The 27,853-nt window shown below is 37.4% G+C and overlaps 1 protein-coding gene across 1 annotated transcript in view; it reads right to left on the bottom strand.

Annotated features, from left to right (window-relative positions):
- TDRD7 (tudor domain containing 7) overlaps nucleotides 1-27,853 on the bottom strand; it is a 77,031-nt gene that overhangs the window by 41,444 nt on the left and 7,734 nt on the right. Inside the window, exons 2-6 of the mRNA XM_036888546.2 lie at nucleotides 20,512-20,724; nucleotides 17,955-18,096; nucleotides 16,810-17,023; nucleotides 2,480-2,553; nucleotides 71-288 (exon numbers count right to left, since the gene is read on the bottom strand). Coding sequence (XP_036744441.2) covers nucleotides 71-288; nucleotides 2,480-2,553; nucleotides 16,810-17,023; nucleotides 17,955-18,096; nucleotides 20,512-20,718 — 855 coding nt within the window. The 5' untranslated portion in view covers nucleotides 20,719-20,724. The remainder of the gene's footprint in view (nucleotides 1-70; nucleotides 289-2,479; nucleotides 2,554-16,809; nucleotides 17,024-17,954; nucleotides 18,097-20,511; nucleotides 20,725-27,853) is intronic.

Raw genomic sequence — 27,853 nt, 5'->3', positions numbered from 1 at the left:
CTAATAACTCAAAATCTGTTAAGTGGGGCAGGGAGGAAGCATCAGTGGGGAGGAATAAGGAGAAACGTACCGTGCAAATATGAGGCCAGTGTTCAAACTGTTGTAAAATTCCTTGATTAAGTTCTTCTTTATATAACTCTTTGTAAAAATGTGGCAACTTAGATATCCAAATGCCATTGTTATGCTTGTTTAGTATTTCCTTTATGCGGTTTTGAACCTCATCCATTTTATAAGTGTAAGAGGCAGAAGGCGTGACATTTGGTTTTTCAACAGTCTGATTTAAATTATCTTTAAATTAAAAAAATGGTAGAATTAACCAAAATGCTTTCACATTTTAGATTATCCCCATTACCTAGTATTTGAATCTTGAGGCTTTGTTATACTTCAAGGCTTGTGGGGTCAAGGGATTTATAAAGGAGCAGGATTAGGCAAAGCAGGACTATGACAACTTCATTTAAGTCTTAACTCTGAAATAACCAGCAGGCTACCAATCTACCCACAGAGGGAGCCTAGCCCCTTTATTTTGCAAAGGTGCTTCATAGTTTAATTTAAACATCAGGATGATATGCTTCATAAAGAATAATGAAAGTTATTATTCAACCAATCATTTTCTAACTGCAACTAAGGTTAAATTTTAGACAGCAATGGTATATATGCAATGCTGAATTTAAAGCTATATTACACAAAGCATTAGGATAATGTCATAATAGTAAGATCAAAAACATTCTATGGAAAACAGGAAATTGTCCAGGTTTTAAGATAGGACTAATTTTCCCCTTTACTAATGAGAAAAAATAATTTAGCAATAAACAGTTCAAAAATTGATCCACCTACAGTAATTGTTTTTTATTTCTCCTATACAAATCATTTATCTTTCATAAGTGGATATTTATAGAGTTTTGGCTAGCTCTCTTACTCACATTTATTTTTTATTTAAAACCTAGAATGCCTGAGTTAACATCCTAAGACAAATTGAGTATCCACTGTAACTGACAGTTCTGGCATTTTAAGAATTACAAAATTCATTCCAAACCTCTTCTAAATTTCATGGGACAGAGACCAGAATATATTAAAAATTAACATCTACAAGCTAAATATGTTTCTATTTTAATCAGAGAGTATTTCTGCTGGCATTCAACTATTTTTATTTCATTTTATTTTAAACTGACTGGCTAGAGACACACAGACTGGTGTGGGGATGGGGGATGCTGGCCTCCGAGGATGCCACGAAGCCAGAGGGTGGCTGGATGCTGACTCTGCTTTACCCACCACAGGGCAAGAGCCCTGGCCTTGCTGAGACTTAGTTTGACTCAGTGAACAGAAGGTCCAGGATATTCATACTTTCCAATTAAAGGCACAGCTAATTTATTTAAGTTCTTCCCAAATAATGGTAGAGAAGGACCAAGTAAAAGGAAAAGATGAGCTACTGAGAACTGGCCAGGCACCATAAAGAGAGAGTGTCAGCAGCTGGCACACAGCTGGAGTCTTTGCAAAGGCCCTTCTCTGTGGGGCCAGTGGAGTCACCTAAGCTTCTCTAACCTTTGTTAAATAAATCAAGGAAGTAATCTAGGCTGCCAGCAGGTAGAAGCTGTGCCTATCAGCTGCAGGATGAACTGCAGTTCTCCTGAAACAAGTCCTCTTGGTTCTGCAGAAAAAGGAGTTACTACCTCTAAAGAGTACAAAACTTTACTGAGTAGTCATGTTTCAGAAAATGTGTATGTAAAAGTAATTGACAGAAACAGAAACCATATTGTTCAATTAACTTCCACAGAAATACTGGAGGTGTGCTCTTGTGGAAAAAATGATTTCAATTCAGTAAGAATCACACTTAATGCAGCAAATCTTTTAAAATCACATTTAAATTTCATGCAACTTAAATACTAATGCTGAAAACACTGGGTTTGAATGGGCTTATGAGCAGAGGATTTACACTTTGATTGGAGGAGACAGATGATGAGTGGGTATAGTTTTAATCTTCAGATTCTTTGACTTTATTGTGTCTCCTATTCTTCACAGCCCTTTTGGATTTTATAACCTGAGGAATCATTATATTCATACTTAGATGCATACTGGCCACTGTACACAGTTCAGGGTCCTAGCTTTTAAATGGTGAAGTATCTGAAACTATTTTATGAGTTGAAGTCCCATATTTATATTCTTTAAATCTTATCTCTAATGAGTGAGAGGGTAACAAGGGACACAAGTATCTCTGCAGGTGATACGTGGAAGTGAAACAGAATACGTCTGGTATGAGGAAGGCCTCAACTCAGAATAATGATGCTATCTTTGGAGGTATTATTTTCTCTTTAGGTCAGTTCAATTCATAATTTAATGAGATTAGGGAAGAAGGGAAGAGAGATATATTTCAAGTGGGAGAAGATGACAGCAAATGTCGTAAGCCACCACCGCTTATTTTTCTAGGGGCTCTGGGGCTATAGAAGCCAAAATGTTATCATGACATAATGTTTAGAAAACATACCACTCATTTCCTTTGTACAGGTTCTTGAGAGACACATCTGAAAATGTGGAGGAAGAGATGTCTTTGAGGGAAACCTGAGGTGTTAAAAAAAAAAAAGTAAAACAAATAGCAAAGTCTATACCAAGTTTTAAACACTGTACTTTTCATTTAAAGTCTCTGTGGCATTGAACAGTAAAACAAGTCATTAAAATATTTAAAAGTTATCAAAAATGAAAATGATACCTGGTATCAGCTTTCATGTTTCATACTCACCCATACAAAAACTGTGTGTTTAAAGCTAAATTTAAACTAGGACTTTAAAAGAACTTAGAAGTCAGAATTCAAATTAATCACCCTTAAGGGACTACCAATATAAAATTTTAAAAGCCATGCAAAGAACAGTTGAACACAATGAATATTTGGGAATATAACTTACAAACAAGGGACTTGCATCACCAGATATTGAAATGTGTTACAAAGTTACAATATTTAAAGTAGTTGGACAGATAATAAAATGGTAGAGAGTTCAGAAACACTCAAAACAAATCACATCTTAGCACATAATAAAATTGGCATTTCAAACCAGAGTTGAAATAACTGCTTGGAAAGAAGAAACATCCCCATACTTCATACTCTTGCCAAAATAATTTTTAAATGAATTGTATTGGACATAGGTAGGGAGATTTTTCCAAACATGAGGACCAAGAATAAGACACACACACACACACACACACACACACACACACACACACACACACACACTTGTGTTCATGTCTGTCTCCTCCACTACAGTGTAAGTATCTTAACTACCTTGTTCTCCGTGCCTAGGATAGTGCTTGGTACATGTGAGGGAGAGTGAATGTTGTAAGAATGAATAGGATGACTGAATGAACAATGACTATATCTTGCCTGGCAGTGGGTAAGAGACTACAGTGGGTGACAGTGACACAGTACACAATTCTTTGAAACGAAGTACTACATCTTCTCATATTTTAATTCTAAAAGAAATTACTAGATTGTATGTTACCAATAAAAGCCTAGCTGGTATACGATGATATGCAATTATAAGTGCATCATGTTTGTATACTAATGTATCTGGGTAATAACACAAAATCATATCCAACTCCTACTTCTGCAGAACTGATAGGGAGACAGCACCCCTTTTCCTTGCTCCAGAGCCCTAAAAAACATAAATTGGAGCCTTCCCCTGCTCTGAGTCAGCTTTGAGGCCTCTAGTAGCAGGCAGAGAGTTATGCATGAAGGGTGAGAGTAGAAACTGTGGCAGGGACTACTATGGTTCAAGCATGGGTAGATCTAACAGACAGGAAAGAAAACAGTCAATACAGCAAAAGGTATTCCAGGGAAACCGCAGGGACACATGAAAAGCAAACACAAGGAGATGACAGGGGTACAACTAACAATATACAATAAGTATAAAGGATTTATAACAATAAATTAAAGATAATTTTTATAACAATTTATAACAATAAGTATAAAATAGTTATTATTTTGTTTCTTAAAAGACAAATGCTCAGACTGGTCCAAAAAAAAAAAAAGGAAGAAAAACCAAATCCAAACATATGCCATATTTTAGAGATACATTTTTATCCATGAATATTTATATAAGGATCTATTATGTGCCATGCATTATATCAGACAGTAATGATCAGTGGTAAGCAAGAGAAAAATAGTCCTATTGTCATGGACTATTTTATAGAGTTGAGAAAATTGACTGTGGAAAGCAGCTACTAGCTGGCCCCCAGGTGCTTCTTGCTTCCTGGTGTCCACAGCCTTGTGTAATCCCCTCCCTTTGCATAACTTGTTTCTAATCAATAGAATACCTCAGGGTCGAGGGGACTGCAAATAATTAGGTTACAAAAGATTCTAATTTCCACCTTGCTAGCATAATCTCTCCCTTGCTGGCTGTGATAAAGCAAATGGCCATACTGGGGAGACCTATGTGGCAAGAACTGAAGGTGGTCTTTGGCCAACAGTCAGATAGAAACAAAGGGACAACTCAAAAGGAACTGATTGTGTCAACAACCACATCAGTGAGTCTAGAAGCAGATTCTGGCTCAGCTGATTCCAGCCAAGGCCAATATTTTGACTGTAGCCTCATGAGAGACTCTGAAGCAGAGGACCTAGCTAAGCAGTGCCTAGATTCCTGACCCACAGACTAGAAGACAACAGATGTGTTTTAAGATGCCAAGTATGTGGTGAACTGTTACATAGCAATGGGTAATTAATGTACAGACAAAATCTATTTATAAGTACAAAGTTTACCAAGTGCTGTGATAGGAGTAGATGTAATAAAAGCACATGATAGAAGCATAAAACCAAAGTAGGAGGTAGACAGAGGAGGGAGTAGAGAGAAAAGGTTACTAATACTTAGTATAAAGTTTGCTAATTTGAATAGTTTGGCACTGCAGAAGAATAGGTAGGTAATTGATGATTTCAATGGAAAGCCCAGGAACTGAGTCATATATTTATAACAATTTAGTATTGGTAAAGATGGAATTTCAAACCTGCAGGAAAAGAAAGTATTGTGTAATAACCAATATTACGACATCTGGCTAACTAGAAAAAGATCACTACTGTCACACTATAAAACAAAAGACTCTGGATGAATTAAAGATTTAAATGCAAAAAAATGAAACCACAAAAATTCTAAAACCAAAGACACGTTACATAATATTGGGGTAGAAATGCAGAAGATACAAAGCAAGAGACTGATAGATGTAACTGTATAAAATGTTAAAGATTTTGTATATAAAAATGCCATAATTATATAAAATGAGGAAATATCGCCAACCCATTACAAAGGGTTTTACTTTGTAAATCACTTACAAATCAGGAAGAAAAAAACCAACAGGAAAAGTGTGTAAAGGACAAAGACATGTAATTCATGAAGGATCTATAAATGGACTGATAAAACATATGACAAAAATATAATTTCCTTAAGAATCAAAATTAAAGAAGTAGAAATTAAAACATAGGAACAGTTTTTCACCTTTTAGAGTCCCAAATGATAGTTTGTGTACTACATTCATACATACTATATATGTGTATGTGTTAATGTTGATTTTTCTGGGAAGGTCATTTCTAGCTTTTATTGGTTTCTCAAAAGGATTAGTAACCCCCAAAGAGTTCACGCTCATAATAGCTTTTACTATTTAATATTACTGCTTAATATTTCACAAGCACAAATAAAATATCTTCTATTGTTCTATTTTGGTAAGAGTAAGTTTTTGATTTTTATAATTGGAAAGACTGTCCATAACATCTGTTGCCAGGTGGTATGTAGGTTTCTTTTAAAAGATATCTTTCAATTTGTATTATGTTCTTAATAGAAAGATTTAAGGAAGATGTTTTACAACACCTTTAATAATCTATAATTAAAATAGTCTGTAACATAATCCACATAAAGATGGCTGACTACAGCTAGATATGTAATTCTAGAAATCATTGTCCAAGCAAGACATTCTACCATATGGAATTCAAAATTCTTCCAGTGAAAGGCCAAAGACAAAAGCATATATTTCATTAATACTCAAAACTAAAACCATATATAAGGACTTTGCTATCATTTTTTAAACTTCATATTCTGAAATATTTATAAATTCATGTAAAGTTGCAAAATATGTAGATGGAGATCCCACGTACCCTTCACCCAGTTTCCCTCAATGGTAACATTTTACATAGCACAATATCAAAACCAGGCAGCTGACATTGGTACAATCCAGAGCTTATTCAAATGTTACCAGTTTTGCATGTATGTGCATATCTGTGTGTATAGTTCTGTGCAGTTTTCCACACATATAGGTCCATGTAACCACCACTATAGTCAACATCCAAAACTGTCTCATTGCTACAAGGTTCCCTCTTGCTACCCCTTTATAGCCATACCCTTCCCCCTTCCCCAGCCCCAACTCTTGGCAACACTTACCTGTTCTCAATCTCTATAATTCTGTTATTGCAGGAATGTTATACATATAGAATCACATAGTATATAACTTTTTGAGATTGGCTTCTTTCACTCAGCATAAGTCACTTGAGATCCATCAAAGTTGTGTGCAGCAATAGTTTGTTTTTTGCTGAGAAGTATTCTGTAGCATGGATGTACTACAGTTTGTTGAGTCATTCACTTACTGAAGGACATCTGTGTTGTTTCCAGTTTTCAGCTATTAGAAAAAACTATGAACATTTGTGTACAAGTTTTTGTGTAAGAACAAGTTCATTTCTTTGTGATAATTCCTCAGGAGAGCAATTACTGGGTATTACATATGTGGTATGTGGTAACTGAATGTTTAGTTGTTTTTCTTTCAAGAAAACTCCTAAACTTTTCCAGTGTGGCTGTCCAATTTTACATTTCTAACAGCAATACATGAGTGATCTGGTTTCTCTGTATCCTTGTCATCATTCATTATCACTATTTTTCATTTTAGCCATTCTGATAGGTGTGTCACAGTGATATCTCATTGAAGTTTTAACTTGCATTTCCCTAATGGCTAATGGAGTTGAACAGCTCTTCAGTGTTTTTTTTTTTTTTTATTTGGAAAATAGTTCCATGCAGGACTTTTATTTTTGTATATTGCAGGTTTTTATTTATTTATTTATTTTTGAAGAACATTATGTTTACTAGGCTCTCCCCTACCCCCAAGTACTCCCCACAAACCCCATTACAGTCACTGTCCATCAGCATAGTAAGATGTTGTAGAATCACTACTTGTCTTTTCTGTGTTGCAAAGCCCTCCCCTTTCCCCCACCCCCCACATTATACATGTTAATCATAATACTCCCTTTCTTCTTCCCTGCCCTTATCCCTCCCTACCTGCCGTTTCTCCCCAGTCTCTTTCCCTTTGGTAACTATTAGTCCATTCTTGGGTTCTGTGATTCTGCTGCTATTTTGTTCCTTCAGTTTCTCTTTGTTCTTATACTCCACATATGAGTGAAATCATTTGGTATTTGTTTTTCTCGGCTTGGCTTATTTCACTGAGCATAATACCCTCTAGCTCCATCCATGTTGTTGCAAATGGTAGGATTTGTTTTCTTCTTATGGCTGAATAATATTCAATTGTGTATATGTACCACATCTTCTTTATCCATTCATCTACTGATGGACACTTAGGTTGCTTCCATTTCTTGGCTATTGTAAATAGTGCTGCGATAAACATAGGGGTGCATCTGTCTTTTTCAAACTGGAGTGCTGCATCCTTAGGGTAAATTCCTAGAAGTGGAATTCCTGGGTCAAATGGTATTTTTGAGGAACCTCCATATTGCTTTCCACAATGGTTGAACTAATTTACATTCCCACCAGCAGTGTAGGAGGGTTCCCTTTTCTCCACAACCTCGACAACATTTGTTGTTGTTTGTCTTTTGGATGGTGGCCATCCTTACTGGTGTGTGGTGATATCTCATTGTGGTTTTAATTTGCATTTCTCTGATAACTAGTGATGTGGAGCATCTTTTCATGTGTCTGTTGGCCATCTGAATTTCTTCATTGGAGAACTGTCTGTTCAGCTCCTCTGACCATTTTTTAATTGGATTATTTGCTTTTTGTTTGTTGAGGAGTGTGAGCTCTTTATATATTTTGGATGTCAAGCCTTTATCGGATCTGTCATTTATGAAAATGTTCTCCCATACTGTAGGGTACCTTTTTGTTCTATTGATGGTGTCCTTTGCTGTACAGAAGTTTTTCAGCTTGATATAGTCCCACTTGTCCATTTTTGCTTTTGTTTTCCTTCCCTGGGGAGATATATTCATGAAGAAGTCGCTCATGTTCACATCCAAGAGATTTTTGCCTATGTTTTCTTCTAAGAGTTTTATGGTTTCATGACTTACATTCAGGTCTTTGATCCATTTTGAATTTACTTTTGTGTATGGGGTTAGACAGTGATCCAGTTTCATTCTCTTACATGTAGCTGTCCAGTTCTGCCAGCACCATCTGTTGAAGAGATTGTCATTTCCCCATTGTATGCCCATGACTCCTTTACTGAATATTAATTGACCATATATGTTTGGGTTAATGTCTGGAGTCTCTAATCTGTTCCACTGGTCTGTAGGTCTTTTCTTGTGCCAGTACCAAATTGTCTTGATTACTATGGCTGTGTAGTAGAGCTTGAAGTTGGGGAGTGAGATCCCCACCACTTTATTCTTCTTTCTCAGGATTGCTTTGGCTACTGGGAGTCTTTGGTGCTACCATATGAATTTTAGAACTATTTGTTCCAGTTCGCTGAAGAATGTTGTTGGTAATTTGATAGAGATTGCATCAAATCTGTATATTGCTTTGGGCAGGATGGCCATTTTGATTATATTAATTCTTCCTAGCCAAGAGCATGGGATGAGTTTCCATTTGTTAGTGTCTTCTTTAACTTCTCTTAAGAGTGTCTTATAGTTTTCAGGGAATAGGTCTTTCACTTCTTTGGTTAGGTTTATTCCTAGGTATTTTATTCTTTTTAATGCAATTGTGAATGGAATTGTTTTCCTGATTTCTCTTTCTATTGGCTCATTGTTAGTGTATAGGAAAGCCACAAATTTCTGTGTGTTAATTTTGTATCCTGCAACTTTGCTGTATTCCGATATCAGTTCTAGTAGTTTTGGAGTGGAGTCTTTAGGGTTTTTTATGTACAATATCATGTCATCTGCAAATAGTGACAGTTTAACTTCTTCTTTACCAATCTGGATTTCCTGTATTTCTTTGTTTTGTCTAATTGCCATGGCTAGGACCTCCAGTACTATGTTAAATAACAGTGGGGAGAGTGGGCATCCCTGTCTTGTTCCCGATCTCAGAGGAAAAGCTTTCAGCTTCTTGCTGTTCAGTATGATGTTGGCTGTGGGTTTATTGTATATGGCCTTTATTATGTTGAGGTACTTGCCCTCTATACCCATTTTGCTGAGAGTTTTTATCATGAATGGATGTTGAAGTTTGTTGAATGCTTTTTCAGGATCTATGGAGATGATCATGTGGTTTTTGTCTTTCTTTTTGTTGATGTGGTGGATGATGTTGATGGATTTTCGAATGTTGTACCATCCTTGCATCCCTGGGATGAATCCCACTTGGTCGTGGTGTATGATCCTTTTGATATATTTTTGAATTCGGTTTGCTTTATTGAGTATTTTTGCATCTACGTTCATCAGGGATATTGGTCTGTAATTTTCTTTTTTGGTGGGGTCTTTGCCTGGTTTTGGTATTAGGGTGATGTTGGCTTCATAGAATGAGTTTGGGAGTATTCTCTCCTCTTCTATTTTCTGGAAAACTTTAAGGAGAATGGGTATTATGTCTTCTCTGTATGTCTGATAAAATTCCGAGGTAAATCCATTTGGCCCAGGGGTTTTTTTCTTGGGTAGTTTTTTGATTACCGCTTCAATTTCGTTGCTGGTAATTGGTTTGTTTAGATTTTGTGTTTCTTCCTTGGTCAGTCTTGGAAGGTTGTATTTTTCTAGGAAGTTGTCCATTTCTTCTAGGTTTTCCAGCTTCTTAGCATATAGGTTTTCATAGTAGTCTCTAATAATTCTTTGTTTTTCTGTTGGGTCCGTTGTGATGTTTCCTTTCTCATTTCTGTTTCTGTTGATGTGTGCTGATTCTCTTTTTCTCTTACTAAGTCTGGCTAGAGGCTTATCTATTTTATTTTCTCAAAGAACCACCTCTTGGTTAAATTGATTTTTTCTATTGTTTTATTCTTCTCAATTTTATTTATTTCTTCTCTGATCTTTATGTCCCTCCTTCTGCTGACTTTAGGCCTCATTTGTTCTTCTTTTTCCAATTTTGATAACTGTGGTGTTAGACTATTTATTTGTGTTTGTTCTTCCTTCTTTAAATATGCCTGGATTGCTATATGCTTTCCTCTTAAGACTGCTTTCACTGCGTCCCACAGAAGTTGGGGTTTTGTGTTGTTGTTGTCATTTATTTCCATATATTGCTGGATCTCCATTTTAATTTTGTCATTGATCCATTGACTATTTAGAAGCGTGTTGTTAAGCCTCCATGTGTTTGTGAGCCTTTTTGCTTTCTTGGTACAATTTATTTCTAGTTTTATACCTTTGTGGTCTTAAAAGTTGGTTGGACTAAACTATGTTTTCTACCTTTATCTTGTATCTACTTACCACTTCAGCATTTTATTAAAAATAATAATAATAAAGAGAGAAATGTGGTATCCACATATAAATCAAGTATAAAAATCAAATGAATATTCATATTTGAACTGTTTATAGTTCATAATGCATGAACAAAACCGAAAGCTTCTGTGATGACTGCCCTTGTAATGTTCACCATGCAACTTATTCACTATGTAAGAATTTGTACTCCATGTAAGAACTTGTTCGTTATGCATCAGAAGATTGGAGACTGACGAAAATTAGGCTTGGGGTGGATTAATGATCGTGCATTGAGTATTGACCCCCCTATACAGAATTTTATTGTTGTTAACAACCATTTGATCAATAAATATGAGAGATGCCCTCACAATATATATATATATATATAAACACACTTCCAATTGTAAAATAAATAAGTAACCGGGATGTAATGTATAGCATAAGGAATATAGTCAAAATATTGTAACAACTTGGTATGGTGATAGCTGGTACCTACAATTATCATGTATATAAATGTTGAATCACTGTGTTGTACACCTGAAACTAATGTAATACTGTGTGTCAACTACCCTTCAATAAAAAATAATTATCAAGGAAAAAAAAAATTTGGTTGGTAGGATTTCAATCTTTTTGAATTTACTGAGGCTCTTTTTGTGGCCTAGTATGTGGTCTATTCTGGAGAATGTTCCATGTGCACTTGAAAAGAATGTGTATCCTGTTGCTTTTAAGTGTAGAGTTCTATAGATGTCTATTAGGTCCATCTGTTCTAGTGTGTTGTTCAGTGCCTCTGTGTCCTTACTTATTTTCAGTCTGGTGGATCTGTCCTTTGGAGTGAATGGTGTGTTGAAGTCTCCTAAAATGAATGCATTGCAGTTTATTTCCTCCTTTAGTTCTGTTAGTATTTGTTTCACATATGCTGGTGCTCCTGTGTTGGGTGCACATATATTTATAATGGTTATATCCTCTTGATGGCCTGAACCCTTTATCATTATGTAATGTCCTTCTTTATCTCTTGTTACTTTCTTTGTTTCGAAGTCTATTTTGTCTGATACTAGTACTGCAACACCTGCTATTTTCTCCCTATTGTTTGCTTGAAATATCTTTTTCCATCCCTTGACTTTTAGTCTGTGCATGTCTTTGGGTTTGAGGTGAGTCTCTTGTAAGCAGCATATAGATGGGTTTTGTTTTTTTATCCATTCAGTGACTCTATGTCTTTTGATTGGTGCATTCAGTTCATTTATATTTAGGGTGATTATCGATAGGTATGTACTTATTGCCATTTCAGGCTTTAGATTCGTGGTTACCAAAGGTTCCAGGTTACTTTCCTGACTATCTAAGAGTCTAACTTAACTCACTTAGTATGCTGTTACAAACACAATCTAAAGGTTCTTTTCTATTTCTCCTCCTTTTTCTTCCTCCTTCATTCTTTATATATTAGGTATCAGATTCTATACTTTTTCTCTATCCCTTGATTGGCTTTGGGGATAGTCAATTTAATTTTGCATTTGCCTCACAATCAGCTGCTCCACCCTCCCTACCATGATTTTACCACCTCTGGTGGCAGCTATCCAACCCTAGGAACACTTCTATCTATAGCAGTCCCTCCAAAATAGACTGCAGAGATGGTTTGTGGGAGGTAAACTCTCTCAGCTTTTGCTTATCTGGAAATTGTTTAATCCCTCCTTCAAATTTAAATGATAATCTCGCCAGATAAAGTTATCTTGGTTCCAGGCCCTTCTGCTTCATGGCATTAAATACATCGTGCCACTCCCTTCTGGCCTGTAAGGTTTCTGCTGAGAAGTCTGTTGTTAGTCTGATGGGCTTTCCTTTGTATGTGATCTTATTTCTGCCTCTGGCTGCTTTTAACAGTCTGTCCTTATCCTTGATCTTTCCCATTTTAATTACTATGTGTCTTGCTGTTGTCTTCCTTGGGTCCCTTGTGTTGGGGGATCTGTGGATCTCCATGGCCTGACAGACTATGTCCTTCCCCAGACTGGGGAAGTTTTCAGCAACTACCTCCTCAAAGACACTTTCTATCCCTTTCTCTCTCTTCTTCTTCTGGTACCCCTATAATGTGAATATTGTTCCGCTTGGATTGGTCACACAGTTCTCTCAATGTTCTTCCATTTTTAGAGATCCTTTTTTCTCTCTGTGCCTCAGCTTCTTTGTATTCCTCTTCTCTAGCTTCTATTTCATTTATTGTCTCCTCCACCGTATCCAACCTGCTTTTAATACCCTCCATCGTGTTCTTTAACGATTGGATCTCTGACCTGAACTCATTCCTGAGTTCTTGGATGTCTTTCCGTTCCTCCATTAGGATGTTGATTATTTTTATTTTGAACTCCCTTTCAGGAAGAGTCACGAAGTCCATATCATTTAAATCTTTCTCGGGCGTTGTATTAACAATTTTACTCTGGACAAGGTTCCTTTGGCGTTTCATGTTTGTATATGGCGCCCTCTAGCGTCCAGATGCTCTATTCTGGAGCAGCTGAGCCCCTGAAGCAGTGTCGGGGGTCACAGGGGAGCGGTACTGCTGCCTGGGGGTAGGAAAGGCGCTGTTCCCCGCCTCCCGGCTGCTGTGCCTGTCTCCACTGCCTGAGCCAGTGGGCCGGGCACACAGGTATAAGTTTTTGTCCCAGAGCAGCCAGATATGGATCCCTGCTTTCCACAAGCAGCTGGAATCCCAGTCTCCCCAGGAATTCTGCCTGTATTAGCTTTCCAACCCAGTAATCACACAAGTATCATGAAAGCACCATGAAATGTAGGTTTGTGCTTCCAGAGCAGATCTCCCGAGCTAGGTATTCAGCAGTCCCAAGCCTTCCACTCTCTCCCTGCTCTGTTTGTCTTCTTCCCACCGGTGAGCTGGGATGGGGGAGGAGCTCGGGTCCCACGGAGCCACAGCTCTGGTACGTTACCCGGTTCTCTGAGGTCTGCTCTTTTCTCCAGGTGTGTGCAGTCTGACACCGTCCTCTTTCCTGTTGCTCTCTCAGGATTAGTTACGCCAATTAAATTTTCTAATTGTATCCAGTTTTGGGAGGAAGCCTGTTTCTCCTCTCATGCCGCCATCTTTAATCCTCTCCTCTCTTCAGTGTTTTTACATTTCAAGTCATTACTTTTATGTTAGGGCTTATATCTGCTATTTTGTTATTTGTTTTCTATTTGTTCCCTGTTTCTCACACTTTCATTTCTTTCTTTGTATTCCTGTGGGTTAAACTTTTTGAGAATTCCATTCTGACTTTACAGTATTTGTTAGTATATCACTTTGTATCATTTTCCTATTGGTTACTCTAGGCATTCAATGTACATATATAACATCACATTCTATTGGTATCAATGTTTTATCACTTTAAGTGTACAAACCTTACTTCCATTTAGGTCTCCTTGCCCCCCAACTTTATAAATATAATTGTGTTAAGTCTTTCTCTACATAGTTTGAGCACCTTATCAGATGGTGTTATAATTTTTGCTTCAACCCAATGTGATTTAAGAAAATTATGAGAAAAAAGGATAATCTATTATATTTACACCTGTTTTTACCCATTGTGTTCTTGCTTTTCCAAAGTTTCAAGCCATCTTATATCATATCTTTTCAGTTGATAGAACTTACTTTGGCCGCTCTTCCAGAGTACAGTCAGCTAGTGACAAATTCTCTTAGTTTTCTATCATTTGAGAATGTCTTTATTTCCCTTTCATTCCTGTAGTATTTTTTTGCTGGATAAAGAATATGTGAAGTTTTTTTCTTTCAACACTAGAAAAAGGTACTGTTTCCTTCCTCTGTAGTTTTGGGTGAAAAATGCACTGTCATTAAAACTGGTATTCCTCTATAAGTGATGTTTCTTTTTCCTCTGGCTGCTTTCAAGATTTTTTCTTTGTATTTAGTTTTCAGAAGTTTAATTACGATGTGTCTTGGTGTGGGTTTCTTTGGATTCACACTGTTTGGAATTCTCAAAGCTAAGCTTCTTGAATCTGTAGGTTCATGCCCACAGCTAATTTTGAGACATGTTCAGCCATTATGCCTTCAAATACTCTTTTAGCCTCACTTTTCCTCTTCTCCTTCTTAGACTCTGAAAATACAAATATTAGATCTTTTCTTATTTTCCCCACAGGTCCCTAAGACTCTGCTAGTGGTTGTTTTTGTTTGTTTTGTTTTGTTAAAGTCTATTTATACGGTTGTTCAGATTGGGCGTTTCTATCGTTTTATCTTCAAGTTCACTGACTCCTCTGTCATATTCATACTGCTATTGAGCTCATCCACTGCATTAAAAAAATTTTGGTTGTTGCATATTTTCAGAACTATAGTTTCCATTCCATTCTTTTTTATGTACCCTATTTCTTTGATGAATTTTCTATTTTTAAATTATTTTCAAAAGTATTTGCAATTGCTCACTGAAGCATTTTTATGAGAGCTGCTTTAAAATATTTGTCAGATAATCCAACATCTGATTCATCTTGGTGTTGGTGTCTGTTGATTGTCTTTCTTCATTCAAGTTGTCATTTTCCTAGTTCTTATTATAAGTGATATTTTTATTATATCCTGGACATTTGGACATATGTTAGGAGACTCTGGATCCTATCCAGTTTTAGCAGGCAGTTACCCCGCTTAGGTTTAGCACGTATCTCCTGGCCCACTTTTATAGGCTGTAGATCCAATGATAATTTAGTTTTCAGGTCCTTATGGTGCTATTCTGTTCTGGTATATTCATCTGTTGCTGCTATGGCTCCTGCTTGATCTCTGCAAGTGCTGCCCAAGGGAACAGAATGCACTTCCCCTGGCCTGTGCTGTTGGATGGGAAGGGTGCTGCTAGGGAGCACACTAGGGTGCAGGTCAGACAGCATTGCCTTGGACCCATTCTTTGGGCTGCCTGGTGCTAGTGGGGCCCCCACCTAATCACTGCTGGTGCTACCTACAGGGATGAAGGCACTTACCTGGCCTGCCCAGCGTCACTAGGTGAGGGGTAGGAGACATCAGACCATGGGGTGGAGAATGCTTCACTGGGCCCACAATCCAGTATGCCTGGTTTTGCTACCATTTTATAGATTCAATAATGGGATCTTGAAATTTAGGCAAGCAACCAGAGGAGACAATGGTACCTCAGTCACATACTAGACTCAACTAGTGCTTTGAGTCAAGATCCAGGTTTTAACTATTTATTTTCCAAACCTTGTCAAAATTATAACCAACCACAAATCACATTAAATATATACTTAAAGGTTACTTGTAAAAAATACCAAAATATAAAAACTTAGTACCCTTTTACCTACCTTTAAAAAAATTAATTCTAAGTATTCTAGTATGGGGAAGGAGTGCCTGGGGAGGGCTATCTTTTGCACAAAATGGGATTTTTCAACATTGATTTAAAAGGAAGTGACACAACAAAATTTGTTCTGTAAAGGCACAAATAGGATGGAAGAATATGATACTGATTCATCTATGTCAGGAGCTGGCAAACTTTTTCTGTAAAAGGTCCCATACCACATATTTTAGGCTTTGCAGACAATACTCTCTCTGAACAACTATTCAACTTTGCAGTTGTACAAAAGCAACCACAAATAATATATCAACACAGGAATGTGGCTTTGTTCCAATAAAACTTCATTTACAAAAACAGGCAATGGGCTAGATTTGGCCAATAGGTCACAGATTGCTGGCCTATTACCTTATAAAACTATGAAGTTTAGAGCCAGAAAGGAATTTTAAGATCAACTAGTTTAACATGTTCATTGGCTAAATAAGGACCACAGCCACAAAAGGTGAAATAATTTCTCTTATTTCACCTGGCTAGTGAATGGCAGTACCTGAACTTAAGACTTGAAGGCTGTGCTGTTACTACCAGTCCAATGTTCTGATGCATAGACACGTGATGCTATAGTATAATTATGGACATGATTGCACAGTAGAGTGTGCAAATCAATAAGATTTTACTTAAAACTTATAAAATCAATTACAAGAAAGGTTTTCAGAAAAAGTTGTAAGTTATGCTGGAATTGTATCTCGGAACAACCTGTGAGAGCTTTAAACATGAATTTTACAAGATGTTACCACCAATACAGAAGAAACACAAAACGGAGATATTCAGAGAATAATGTTGAGATAGCCAGGAAAAGTGGACATACTAGTAATGACGCATTTCCCTACTACATGTGAACTTACAGTAGAAAAACAAAGTGTTTCCTTCTAACCCTGAACATACACTGTTTAACATTTTTTATCCTAGGTTCACCAAACTTTTCCTTTTAGCCAGATAAAGCCCAAATACCTGTTGCTGGCAGACATGGTTACATGCCTCTGCACTGGAACATCTTTGAAAATTTCTCGTCCGATAGTTGTGTGTAATGTGGAAGGCAGCATTTCAGCATCACACTTAATTCCCAGAGAGTTTCCTTTGTCTCTTAACACTGTTGGATTAGGTTTTCTGTTGATAGAATAATCTGAAGAAAATCCTGGTTGTCTGAGGGTTGCTTTTGGTTTTCCTATGAAGTTAGGCACACATAATGGAATCAATTAGCTTCCCCAAGCTGTGGTTTCATTATGTCATTCCCCAGTCCAGATGTTTCCCGTGAGTCTCCATTCTCACCAACATTTACCAGAACGGGAGGAGGTTGCCACTAGAGCACTGGTCAGGAGAAGGGTAGATTGGCGAGCATTAACAGATCAAGTTCTTCAGAACGTGGCTTCATCCACTAAACTGCTCACCAACCAACCCTTCAGAGGCAGTCACCTGACACCCTTACAAATCTAGTACATTCACCCCTATCTTGGTCCTCCCATCTCTTCTCCCATCAATCTACATGCTCCCCATTATTTGAGGTTGGACTCCCCATCGCAATGAAGCCTGCCATTGCCATTGTCACTCACAATGATTGCTCCCTTGTCTAAATGCTCCTTGGGTAATTTAGACATCGACTCAGTATATTATCACTGACCTTGAGAATTTAGTTTTAGAACTGAATAAGATCCTTGAGATGAGTGTTCAGTTAACATAGGCTGAGTTGCCTATAATACCTTTGTGTACTATATAGTTCATGTTTTTCTGAAAATAGAAGATATATATTGAAAGACATGATTTGCTAAATAAAACATTTAAATCATAGGTTCTTGGTTTACCCAACATTCTGCATGAGGCTTTCCCCCTAAAAGAATAAAACCATACTTAGCCGTAATAAGTACTTAATTAAAATCTACTCTGAGTCATTTCACTCTGTAATTCCTTCCCTTAGTAAGGCATGTTCATCAAGTTCACTTAATTTCAAATTGAAATACTAGATTCAGGATTTCTCCCTTGACATATGAATGTTAACAAACATACATGTTTATCATGAATACAAGCAATACTTCCGTAATGCCACATGACAGTGTAGTCACAGGCAAGTTTAAAATTTTTAGCATGTGAAAAGACATTACCTTCTAGAAAAAATGGCATGGTTTTCTTTACTCTCATCTGACAATTGACTTGCCGCCCCGTTTTCCTTTTAGAACTCCTCTGATAAGCCACAAACTGAGCAATTCTTGCAGTTTCTGAGCAGGCCATGGCATGGCAGGTAATCTGTTCATGACAGGCAAGGTGAGGGGAGAAACAGTGCTCAGATTCACTGGTGCCTAGAGGCTGATTTTTTTTTGTTAAACTATCACTGATATGGTCTTATGAAGGTTTCACATGAACAACATTGTGGTTTCAACATCTGAGGCTGGATTTTAAAAGAGAATCTTAGCGAGTTTACATGTCCCAAATCAAGCTGAATGCAAATATTCATGCCTTTCTCTCCTTGAGAACGTTACAGCAAAATTATATTTTCTACCAAAGAAATCAAACATAGTCTAGATTGAATAATCTTTTCTGCAAATGGAAAGTTTCATTTATTCCTTGAACAGATATTTATTAAGCCTCTACAATACACTAGGCACTATGGGATTAACAAATGAACAGAAAGAAACCTGTGATCGGCATGTATTATTTCACATAATCTGTGAGATATATTTTATTCCCATTTTATACTTGGGGAAACAGAGGCTCAGAAAAAGTTAAGCCATCTCCCCATCATACAGGCTCTCTCTTTGAATCCAAAGTATGTACTTGTACCTGCTATTTTTATTCTCTCTCAAAACTACTAAATCCTAGTTTTGCCACTGCAATTGATTAGCTGGATGACCTGGGGCAAATCAATTTGGGTCCCAAATCTTAGTATTCTCAGCTGTAAAACACGAGTGGGGCTGAATCTGGGGCTTTCAAACTGCCTAACGGAGCCACAGGATTCCATGGAGACTTCTTAGGGACCAAAGAGTGACACAGGTGTGAGGGCAGGGCAGGGCGGACAGAGCCCTGGCCCTTCAGCGTCTGCTTAAAACAGAGCAGCTTAGCTTTTTATCCTTAAAAAAAAAATGGGTGTGATAGGTAGGATATTTGAAAAAAGACTTCAAAAAAAGCATGTAGACTGTTGGGACTAGACAATTTCTAAAGCCAAATCTAGTGTTAGAAAGTTTGATTGTAAATTTAATCACAAACAGGAAAGCAATGAGGTTTTACACTATAAACCAAACATGCTCTTATTCTTTGGCCCAGCATTTGTATCCCTAAAAATATATTACAAGGAAATAATTCAAAAGAATAAAAAATTAGATACCCAAATATTATTTTACAAATTTGGTTATTTTAATAGTTAAAACCTGGAAACATTAAAAATGTCCACAATGAGGGAATAGAGTTGAGTAAATTACAGTATAGTAACTATGTGAAGCACTAATTTATTAATTCACCCAGACATTTAATTATTCATATATTCAACACACATTTATTAAGCAGCAACTCTTAGGGGTGAATAAATAATCTCTCACTCTCAAGAAATTAAGGGAGGAAAAAGAGAAAGGCAAGAGAATAAATAGAAAGCACTGTGTCCAGTGTCACACTGGGTATATTACAAGGTGCCAAGTAGACAGAAAGGAGAAGTTAAATCTGTCTGGGAGGAACAGGGATGCTGAAGCAAGTTTCATTATTAACATAATACCTAATAAAGTTATACCTGCTCCTTAAGCAGATTATTGCAGATTAGGTGAACCTCCCCTTTGACCACTCTCCTGATGGTGGTCCTCTTTTTTCCTCCTCTATCCACTGCCTCTCCTTCCCTCCCACACAGAGGAACCACTATTTTAAGTTTTGGTAAGAAATGCTCCAGACCTGCTCATCAACATACAGAAATGTGCCCAGAATAATGTGGTTTTTCTTGGGGGGGAAGGCTACTTTTCTGTCTTTTAGATGGTGGTCTGCCCACCTCTCTCATACGGTACAATGGGCAGATAGCAAGAAATGTAACTGCTAGGTCACATGATACATGCAATGAAAAATTTACTTGCCACCACCAAATACGTTATATTTAAAATATCCTTCCAAAGGAACTAGAGGATTTAAAATTATAGAATAATATGATCATATTGGTGTGAAGGTGAGAACAGTCTATAGAGAGAAGAGGCTAAAGACAAGGAAGGGCACTGTAATAATCAAAAGTGCTGAAAGATCAATTAGGGATTGAACTAGGGTCTAGCAGGAGGGACAGACAGGAGTGAGGACAGATGATAAGAATCTAAAAATGTCTACTAGATTTTAGTTAGGAGGTCATTAGCAACCAGGACAAAAACAGCTACAGCAGCTTTATAAGGGCTAGATGTGAATTTAGGCAGTTAAGGCCTCCAGTATGGTTATTTTATTTGGACATTGAGACTGGGTAAACTTTAACTTTTTTTATTTAATGTGATTAAAATCTTATTTTTACAATGGAAAGGATTTGAGGGACAAAACAAAAAACATCAGATCCAGGCTGTGCTTTGGATGCTGTTCTTTAACTAGTGATCTCAAACCACCCAACTCGTACCTTTCATTTTGACTTCTCTCCTAGTTTTAAGGTTGGAAACACCAGACAGCAATTAACAACTACCTCCCCTCTTTTGACACACACAGTTACCTTCTTACCTCTCCAGATCGACTGGTCTCTACCCTGACAACTGCTGGCACACTTCTCAGATAAGCTTCTAGAGTAGGGTAACCTAAATGCTTGAAGGGGATCCAGTCTCCAGTCAAGGACCTGTACTCTTCTTGGAGCTGGGGTAATGCTATTCCATCCTTATGAGACTGTAAAACAGCTCGTAGCATTTTTGAAACCAGATCTGCTTCCGGCATCTTCACCTGTAAGAATGGAGTAGAAGGTTACTAGAACTGCTAGAAGATTCTGTAAATAATTAAATAATTGTTACTGAATACTTTCTATGCTATTACACCACAGGGAAATACCTGTCATGGTAGAGAAAAGCACAGAATACTGTGAGAACACGGGGGAAGTCAGAAGGGCACAAAGACTAATCTGGGGAGAGAGGACATCAAGGAATGTTTCCCAGATGAGGGAGGCCTGAATGGAGTCCTGAAGGACAGGATGGACTCACCCTGACAAGGAGGAAAAGGGTGTGGGTTTCTGTACATGTGTGTTGGCAGAGGGGGTCTCAGCCCAAGTAAAGGGAAAGAGAAAGTTCAAAAGGCAGAAAAGTAAGAAAGAAGTACATAGTTGGTTCTGAGAACTCCAGGCAGGTAAGTGGCTGGGCGTGATTAAACAAAGACTCCAAGCTGAGGGCTGAAAGACGGAGATGGGAGAGGTGGGAAGCAGCAGTCCCAGAAGGAACCACCATATCATGCTAACATGTTTGCATTTCTACCAAACATATTGTGGTGCCATAGAGAGATTTTAAATAGGGGAATAAAGTGATTAGCTCAGTATTTTAGAAAGATGAATGTTCAGTAGTGGGGAAGATAACTTGGAGGGGAAAGATTAATGAGTTGTAAAAATACAGGGCCTTCAGAATAAGCAAAAAGCCTATTTGAAGGGTAATCAAGAGGTGGACTCAACAGGAATTGATTAACTGGAATGGATGATGAGGGAGGTTCCCAAGTTTCTAGCTTAGAAGCATGGTGGACTCACACTGAGGACGGAAAGAGGCAGGTTTGCAAAAGAGGAAGAAAGTGGATTCATTTTGGACACCCAGGATACAGGGTCTATATCCTTATTCTCTCTGTAAATAGATAGACATATGCACATATATACACATATATATATTTACATATTAAAATCTTCATTTAGGTATACTTTATGCACAGTAAAATTCAGTCATCTTATGTGTAGTGTTTGAGTTTTGAAAAACACATACACCCATTTAATCATCATCACAATCAAGATAAAGATATTTCCATCACCAACAATGTTCTCTTACACAGGGTGTATAATGTATGTAAAAGTAAAATGTATAAAAACAGCACAAATAATGAGAGAGAAACTGGAAGTACACAATTTGAAGATTCTTATACTATATATTAAGTAGTATAATATTATTTGAAAGAGGAATGTGATAAAGACATATGTTGTAACGACCACAGACTATCTACTGTTAAAAGAACATATGGGATGTGAACAGTCCCCAGGAATGGGTTGTTTTAATTTGTCTGATTTCTCTCAGACTATTCAAGTTCAGTTGGACAATATCCACCATATCATAGGTAAGTTTTCACAAATGCCTAGGGTGCCTAACTGGTTTTCTTGGTTTCACTGGAGATGGCTGGTAATTATAGGTCTGCTTTGGTTATGTAAAGGTATTCCTATTATGTTCATGTGTGTACGCAATTTAATTAATAGTTTAAAACCTATACATGCTTAAGTTACTCTACAAGAAGATATGTCAAAGAAATAATCAATCTTCCCATGTTTTCTTCCGTCTGCTACTCCTATAGCTTTTCTTCTTCCTTCCTAATTACAACCCTTAAATAGAATTCGAGCCTCATATCGAACTTACAGAGTATCATAATTCTTCCAAGTGGTAAAGATACCTCAAGACAAATACTGGGCATAAAAGCCACAGGGCATAAATATGCAAAGAAGTAAAAAGCTAACCTTTTCAAACAATATGGCTTCTCTCTCACTTACCAACTTTACATTTCCCTGTATGGCCCTGGAAGATGACTGGTTAGCCAGAGACGGATAAGATTCCTCAAGGGAGGAACAACCTAAGACAGGCACAGTTGCAGGGGGGCCATCAGGTGAGAAATTGGGGATCAACAGAGGTGAGGCTTAGAACCTTACCCCCCGTTTTGAGAGAAATCTTCTGCATCCGTGGATGTTTCATTGCCCTTGTCTAGCTTGGATTAACACTTAGTCTATAGGCACACACCTGATCATCTACATTTGCTCTCTTACAGCACTAAACTATGTTTTCTACCTTTATCTTGCATCTACCTACCACTTCAGCATTTTATTAAAAATAATTAATAATAATAATAACAACAATAACACTAAGGGAGAAATGTGGGATTCACATATAAATCAAGTATAAAAATCAAACGAATATTCATATTTGACCTGATTGTTTATAGTTCATAATGCGTGATCAAAACCAAAAGTTTCTCTAATGACTGCCCTTGTACTGTTCACCATGTAAGAACTTATTCACTATGTAAGAATTTGTTCACCATGTAAGAACTTGTTCATTATGCTTCAGAAGATTGGAGACTGACGAGAATTAGGCTTGGGGTGGATTAATGATTGTGCATTGAGCATTGAGTCCCCTATACAGAATTTTATTGTTGTTAACAACCATTTGATCAATAAATATGAGAGATGCCATCTCAAAAAAAAAAAAAAAAGACATATGTTGTAAACCTTACAGCAACCACTGATATTTTAAAGAAGTAAAACTAATATCAATAGTAAAGATAAAAGAATAAAAAATTTAATCAAAAAACAAGTCAAAGTAAAAAAAATTAGGCAGGAAAAAAGAGAAACTACAGGGCAAAACACTAGATTTAAAGCCAACCATACCAATAATTATATTAAATATAAATGATGGAAATACCCCAATAAAAAGAGACTGGCAGAGTAGATATAACAGCAAGACTTACCTACATACTATCTATAAGAAACCTATTTTAAATATAAATGCATAGGTTAAAAGTGGAAAGGTATGGCCATCCTGTCTAAAGCAATCTACAGATTCAATTCATTCCCTATCAAAATACCGACAGCATTCTTCAAATGGAACAAATAGTTCTAAAATTCATATGGAATCACAAAAGACCACAAATAGACAAAGCAAACCTGGGAAGGAAGAATAAAGCTGTGGGGATTATACTTCCCAACTTCAAGCTCTACTACAAAGCCACAGTAATCAAGACAATTTGGTACTAGCACAACAGACCCATAAACCAATGGAACAGAATAGAGAGTCCAGATATTAACCCAGGCATACATGGTCAATTAATATACGATAAAGGGGCCATGGATACACAATGTGGAAATGACAGCCTCCTCAACAACTGGTGTTGGCAAAACTGGACAGCTACATGCAAGAGAATGAAACTGGATTATTGTCTAACTCCATACACAAAAGTAAACTCAAAATGGATCAAAGACCTGAATGTAAGTCATGAAACCATAAAATTCATAGAAGAAAACATAGGCAAAATCTCTTGAATATAAACATGAGCAACTTTTTCCTTAACACATCTCCTTGGGCAAGGGAAACAAAAGCAAAAATGAGCAAATGGGACTAAATCAAACTAAAAAGCTTCTGTACAGCAAAGGACACCATTAGCAGAACAAAAAGGCATCCTACAGTACGGGAGAATATATTCGTAAATGACTTATCCAATAAGGGATTAACATCCAAAATATATAAAGGGCTCACATGCTTCAACACCCAAAAAACAAATAATCTGATTGAAAAATGGGCAGAGGATCTGAACGGACAATTCTCCAAAGAAGAAATTCAGATGGCCAACAGGCACATGAAAAGATGCTCCACATCCCTAATCATCAGAGAAATGCAAATTAAAACCAGAATGGGATATCACCTCACACCAGTTAGGATGGCCAACATCCAAAAAACAAACAACAACACATGTTGACGAGGATATGGAGAAAGGGGAACCCTCCTACACTGCTGGTGGGAATGCAAATTAGATCAACCATTGTGGAAAGCAGTATGGAGGTTCCTCAGAAAGCTTAAAATAGAAATACCATTTGACCCAGGAATTCCACTCCTAGGAATTTACCCTAAGAACGCAGCACTCAAGTTTGAAAAAGACAGATGTACCCCTATGTTTATTGCAGTACTATTTACAATAGCCAAGAAATGGAAGCAACCTAAGTGTCCATCAGTAGATGAATGGATAAAGAAGATGTGGTACATTAACACAATGGAATATCATTCAGCCATAAGAAGAAAACAAATCCTACCATTTGCAACAACATGGATGGAGCTAGAGCATATTATGCTCAGTGAAATAAGCCAGGCAGAGAAAGACAAGTACCAAATGATTTCACTCATATGTGGAGTATAAGAACAAAGAAAAAAACTGAAGGAACAAAACAGCAGCAGACTCACAGAACCCAAGAATGGACTAACAGTTACCATATAACAGTTACCAAAGGAAGAGGGGCCAGGGAGGATGGGTGGGAAGGGAGGGAGAAGGGAGAAAAAGGGGCATTACAATTAGAACACATGGTGTAGGGGTGGGGGGCATTGGGAGGGCAGTGCAACACAGGGAAGACACGTAGTGATTCTATAGCATCTTACTATGCTGATGGACAGTGACTGTAACGGGGTATCTGGTGGGGACTTGGTAATAGGGGGAGACTAGTAACCATAATGTTGCTCATGTAATTGATACCAAAATATAAAAAATTTTAAAAGCCAAAAAAAAAAAAAAAACCCACAAAAGCAACAGGCAAAACCCTAAAGAATTAACAATAGGAGACAAGAAAGTCAAAACAGACCGTAAGCAAAAAAAGAAAAAAACATTGGTGTAAAGTCAACAGTAGACTTGGCCTACTCAAGGGATGGTATGGATTCTAAGTTTGTGGGATAGCTGGAGACAGGCTCTCTAAAGACAAGGTAGAAAATTCATGGCAGGGAAAGATGACAGCTGTAGAGTCTGAGTACCTCCATTACCTGTGATGTCCAACTACACTCTGAGCATGCCAGGGAGTGGGAAAGAGAGGACGGCCTGAAGACCTGCTTTCAAGGTTGCCAGATATTAAACCTGAAGTATGAATTCTGACTCTTAAGTAGTAAACTCCTAATTATAAAGAGAAATGCTTTGCTCTGCAACAGTTTGTGACTCAACAGTCAAAGATCACTGAACTTTTACTATATAGTTATTTCCTTATATAGGAAAAAGCATAATGGAGGTTGGTCAAGTTTTAAGTTCCAGAGGAGAAAGTAAAGGATCACTTAGTGACTTCCTAATTCCAAGGCTCTCCAACTTATCTTTTTAACCTCCAACTTCCCCACCTTCTTTTCTTTAAAACCTAATCCTTCCCATCTATTCCTCTAGAGCTCTTCTGAGTAAAACTGGACTTTGCACATTTGTATATCTGCATTATCTAGGTGGCTCTTGACCATGAATTATGTACAGATTGTGAGTAAATGTATGCCAGGTGGTCAGCACACATGTAGGAATACACCAACCTGGGTGTGAGCAGTGTACCTGGATCAAACTGGACTGTTTTGTAGAGCTGGCTACTCCCACTCAGAGCCACTTTAAATTCCCCAGCTGGTGTTTCAGTATGGACCTGCCCTTCACCCGAGAAGGGAGTTCTACAGCCTACTCCTTCCCTACTTTCTAGAAAGAGCACCTGTTCCATTACTGCCTCACTACTGTGGCCTACTCTTCCCCAGCTACATTTGGGGGTGGTTAGCAATCACTTATTTAAAATCTAATTTGAAAAGTCTCTGATAAATGCATTCTACTCACTAATGGAAATCTTAGGACTAAAGCATAACAGAAGCCCAATATGATGATGGTTTGAAAGGACAGGTCAAACCCAACAAGGAGGCCCATTCTCACCACTTTTATTCAACATAGTACTGGAGGTCCTGGCCACAACAATTAGACAACACAAAGAAATAAAAGGTATTCAGATTGGTAAGGAATAATTTAAACTGTCACTGTTGGCAGATGACATGATATTGTACATAAAAAACCCTAAAGACTCCACTCCAAAACTACTAGAGCTAATATCGGAATTCAGCAAAGTTGCAGGATACAAAATTAACACACAGAAATCTGTGGCTTTCCTATACACTAACAATAAACTAATAGAGAAATCAGGAAGACAGTTCCATTCACAACAGCATCAAAAAGAATAAAATACCTAGGCATAAACCTAACCAAGGAAGTGAAAGACCTATACCCTGAAAACTATAAGACACTCTTAAGAGAAATTAAAGAGGTCAGTAACAAATGGAAACTCATCCCATGCTCCTGGCTAGGAAGAATTAATATCATCAAAATGGCCATCCTACCCAAAGCAATATACAGATTCGATGCAATCTCTATCAAACTACCAACAGCATTCTTCAATGAACTGGAAAAAATAGTTAAAAAATTCATATGGACACACCAAAGACCCCGAATAGCTAAAGCAATCCTGAGAAGGAAGAATAAAGTGGGGGGATCTCACTCCCCAACTTCAAGCTCTACTACAAAGCCACAGTAATCAAGACAATTTGGTACTGGCACAAGAACAGAGCCACAGACCAATGGAACAGAATAGAGACTCCAAACATTAACCCAAACATACATGGCCCAACTAATATTCGATAAAGGGGCCATGGACATACAATGGGGAAATGACAAGTCTCTTCAACAGATGATGCTGGCAAAACTGGACAGCTACATGTAAGAAAATGAAACTGGATCACTGTCTAACCCCATACACGAAAGTAAATTCGAAATGGATCAAAGACTTGAATGTAAGTCATGAAACCATAAAACTCATAGAAAAAAACATAGGCAAAAATCTCTTAGACATAAACATGAGTGACCTCTTCTTGAACATATCTCCCCGGGCAAGGGAAACAAATGGGACTATATCAATCTGAAAAGCTTCTGTACAGCAAAGGACACCATCAATAGAACAAAAAGGTATCCTACAGTATGGGAGAATATATTCATAAATGACAGATCTGATAAAGGGTTGACATCCAAAATATATAAAGAGCTCACACACCTCAACAAACAAAAAGCAAATAACCCAATTAAAAAATAGGCAGAGGAGCTGAATAGATAATTCTCTAAAGAAGAAATTCAGATGGCCAACAGATACATGAGAGGATGCTCCACATCGCTTGTCATCAGAGAAATGCAAATTAAAACCACAATGAGATTATCATCTCACACCAGTAAGGATGGCTACCATACAAAAGACAAACAACAACAAATGTTGGTGAGGTTGTGGAGAAAGGGGAACCCTCCTACACTGCTGGTGGGAATG

Source organism: Manis pentadactyla, chromosome 3 (genome assembly GCF_030020395.1).
Source record: "Manis pentadactyla isolate mManPen7 chromosome 3, mManPen7.hap1, whole genome shotgun sequence".
NCBI classification, from domain to species: domain Eukaryota; kingdom Metazoa; phylum Chordata; class Mammalia; order Pholidota; family Manidae; genus Manis; species Manis pentadactyla.
This window is presented reverse-complemented; position numbering and strand designations above follow the sequence as displayed.